This window comes from Vombatus ursinus, unplaced genomic scaffold (assembly GCF_900497805.2).
Source record: "Vombatus ursinus unplaced genomic scaffold, bare-nosed wombat genome assembly UNPS02000749.1, whole genome shotgun sequence".
Classification (NCBI taxonomy): domain Eukaryota; kingdom Metazoa; phylum Chordata; class Mammalia; order Diprotodontia; family Vombatidae; genus Vombatus; species Vombatus ursinus.
Genome location: NW_020940527.1, coordinates 19,252,662 through 19,256,435, shown reverse-complemented (window position 1 = coordinate 19,256,435; position 3,774 = coordinate 19,252,662). Strand labels below are relative to the sequence as shown.

Sequence of the window (3,774 nt, the reverse complement as noted above, 5' to 3'; positions counted from 1 at the left end):
CATTCAATGGTTCACTTGATTTCTGCTTGTTGTGAATTAACAACTTGATGTCTGGTGCCAGCATGGTTGGCAGCATCTTAGCTGGCCTCCCAGTTGAGTATCTCTTTCCTGTGACTTCTGTCACCTTTTGACCAGAGTCAGGTGTCAAAATGTTGATTTCCACTCTTCTACTACCCAGGCTTCCCCGCCCTTCAAAGCACAGAGAAGGGATGCTGAGGGCCGAGTAACTGTGCTACAACTACTTCTGCAGCAAAAGGAAAAAAAAGTTGTTGCACAAAATCCCAGTAGGAAAAAAACAGAACTGTTTTACTCAACTACAAGTCTATGTTAGCAAAATAATTTCCCAATTAACCCTTGTTTAGGTTAAATAATAATAACAGTAACAACAATAGCAATGGTTCACATTTAGACATCACTTTGTGGTTTGCAAAATGTTTTACATACTTATTTCATCTGATCCTCACAACAACTTTGTGAGGTGGATGCTATTACTTTTCCATTTTACAGATGAAGAAAGTGAGGCTCATACAGTTTAAGTGGTTTACCGAGAGTTACAACACTAGTAAGTGTCTGAGGCAGGATTCAGATACGGGGCTACTGATTCTTAGCGCTTTATCTGCCAAGTTACAAAGGGTTCCAAATCCCATTCTCCTGATCAGCCACCTTGCCAATAAGTGCCTTTCGGTTTTGCATCCTGAGTTTCCAGCCAAGATTAGAGCTTTTTACATGAGACGCTCCTAATTGGTAGAGACAATAAAAGTGAACAGACATCTGAGTGTAGATGGATCTGAGCAAACCTGTGACCATTACATGAAAAAACAATTCAAAGATGGACCTTCATGTGTAAAGGAGAGTATATCAGATAAGAACCATGGCTTAAATCTTGACTGTTCAATGATGCCATGTTTGCCTAACTATGGGGTGAGAGGACTCACTGAGATCACCACCTGGATACTTTTGGCTTCCAAGAAATTATTCTCTCCAACCAGATGCACTTAGTTGTTAGTTCCCAGATACATCAATGGAAACCAAAGGATTGGATTCTCCCGTATCTTATTTGTTGCTGAGTCATCAGGATAAAGACTGTCTCTAATGTGCCAGTCATCCCCATCTCTGAAGCATGCTAGTTCAGCAAGGAGCAAGGTATTCTGCAGCTCCTACAGCAGCCTAGAATTCAAGTTTATTTTTTAGCTTTTACTTTTTAGCTTGATTTTTTAGCTTTGAGATTTCACATCTCGTGAAATTAACCCTAGATTCCTGAAAGCTGAGCCAAACTGATCCTACTCAGTTGGAAAGGATTTGAGTACACGTCTAGAGAATATGGCTATTGTCTGAAAAACAGCCCAGCTAAGTGAGAAGAGGCTTATCACCAGAGAGGTGGCCAAAAGGCAATAGCTTGTGTTATGGTTGCTGCTATTGTTGTTATAATACATGCAGACAATCTTCTAAGGTATGCCTCGATGGAGGGAAGGAGCATCTACTGGAAAAAAAAAACATGGATCTTTCGAAGTATTAAAGGCCTAAGAATGAGTGGCTGGATTATTTTCATCTGAGATGTGGCAGTGCAAAAAGATAAAGTAGGCTTCACCGTGTTTCCTAGGTTGCTGTTAGTAGGCATTGTGTTTCTGCTTCCACCATCCCAGAGTGTAAATGGGGACAGTAGGATGTGCTGGTTGTAACAGTGGCTCATCTCCAAGCTGCTAGACAGGGTTGGGCTCAGAGCTCGATTTCAAAGATTCTTTTGAGAGTTCACTCTGCATGATCGAAAGAGGTAACTGTTCATAGATTTTCTTTGAAGGCTTATTCTGGCAAATGAAGAATAGTGGCTTCACTTCCTTTTTGAAGTTACTATTCAGAAATCCATAGATGATGGGGTTGATACAAGTGGATGCCATGGCTACCAAATGACACACTAAGAAAATTAGGTTCCCATAGCAGATGGGAATAGCTTCGTGATACCAGTCCTCAAGGCTATTGAAAACATGCAGGGGTAACCAGCAAATGGCAAAAGCTGCAACCATGGACAGAAGCACTGAGTTGATCCTTTTCATCTGTGTCACCCCCAAGGAGTGCTCACTCTTCTTAAAAAGGTCCCTTCTTCTCTTCAGGCGTTGATGGATGCGAAGGTAGCACACAATGATGAAGGTCAAAGGCGCAAAGTATTGAAGGAATAACAGGAGGATGGTGTAAATGGATTTGTGTTGAGCAGTCGGCCAGGATTCTGTACAAACAGCCTTGTCCACTAAAAAATCCATGGCTTTGGATTGGTTCTTTTGGAACACATTCCTCAAGATGCTATTGGCCATGAAGGGCATAGCTAAGAAGCAGGCAATGAGCCAAGTGGCCACAATCCCTAGGTAAGCCTGAACCATGTTAGGCATATAGCCTAAGGGATTGGTGATCATATGATGTCTTTCCAGGGCAATCAGAACAAGGGAGAGAACAGACACAGTCACTGACATGCATTGGATGAAGGCAGACAGTTTACACATGGCATCCCCAAAGATCCAGTAGTCCATGATGGTGTAGATGAGTGTAAAAGGTTGGCAAAAAAGACTCATAATAAAGTCTGAGAAAGCCAGATTTGCAATGAGGATATTAGTTACATTGGCTTTCTCCCTCTGTCTAATTATCACTCCCACCAGACATAGATTGCCTAAGATACCTATGAAGGTCTCCAAGCTGTAGGCAATGACCAGGAAGGTATTCATATCAATGGAATTCTGGCAATGATCTGAGAAATTTGATAAGATACCCTTTCTCCAGCTTCTGTTCTGACCTTGGGGTAATACTGGCAGTAGATTGGAAAAATTTGTTGAATTCATGTTGGAGACAGGGTGGACAGCAGAATCTCTTAAGCTATGATAGCTACTTCAGCAGGACTACAAAGGCATCCAGGAACACCTGCAAAGAGAAAGATCATTGAACAAAGTCACCAAACTGCAATTCAATGAGCATTTATTAAATGCCTACTATGTATAAGGAGGAAGGGAAATATTTTATTTTTATCTTTTCAAAATAAAAAGATAAAGACAAATCAATTCCTTTCTTTAAGGAGTATATACTCAGTTGAAGAAAACAACATGCATACAGATAAGTAAATACAAAATCTACGCAAAGAAAATACAAAAGTAATTTTTATGGGAAGAGCACTAACAGCTGGAAGAATAAGGTTAAATGGCTTGCCCAAGGTCACACAGGTAAAAGGATGAATTAGACAGGGAAGAGACTGAGACAGGGAGAGCAATTATGGAGTCTACTGCCAAAGTTCAGGCAAGAGGTGATAAGAGCCTCAACTGGATTGGTAGACATGTTAGTGGAATTAAGGGAACACATGCAAGATATATGATAGGGGCAGTATCAACAAGACTAGTTGATTGATTCTGTACACCACTAGAAAGATATCAATAGCCGGGAACAGAGTAGAGAAGCATGGGACATCGCACAAGTAAGATTTGTCCCAATATACCTACTTCATAGAAGCATAGCTTTAGAGATGAAAAGGATACTAGAAGTCACCTAGTTCTGTGAAATGGGTACATGGATAATCAGAAAACAATGGGGAAGGATGTTATATGTAGTTGAAGTTATCTTTATTCTGCTGTTTTTAAAACTTTAATTAGTTGTAAATGTTTTATTCATTTTGCTATGTTTTCAATTTAAGCCAAGAGTAAGTCATCTATTTAAACAACACATACATGCACACATACAAACACACACACATATACACACTGCGCTTTCTTTTAAAATCTGGCACAGGAACAAGATACTGTT

At 40.2% G+C, this 3,774-nt stretch overlaps 1 protein-coding gene across 1 annotated transcript; it reads right to left on the bottom strand.

Moving 5' to 3' along the window:
- Positions 1–1,700: 1,700 nt before the first annotated feature.
- LOC114039954 (neuropeptide Y receptor type 4-like) lies at positions 1,701–2,825 on the bottom strand. The gene has a single exon (XM_027857913.1). It carries the CDS (start codon positions 2,823–2,825, stop codon positions 1,701–1,703), a length of 1,125 nt encoding a protein of 374 aa, XP_027713714.1.
- Positions 2,826–3,774: the final 949 nt, after the last annotated feature.

What these genes read in the sequence shown, in the direction of transcription:
- LOC114039954 (XM_027857913.1), bottom strand. Translation starts at nt 2,825, where the DNA reads ATGAATTCAACAAATTTTTCCAATCTACTGCCAGTATTACCCCAAGGT.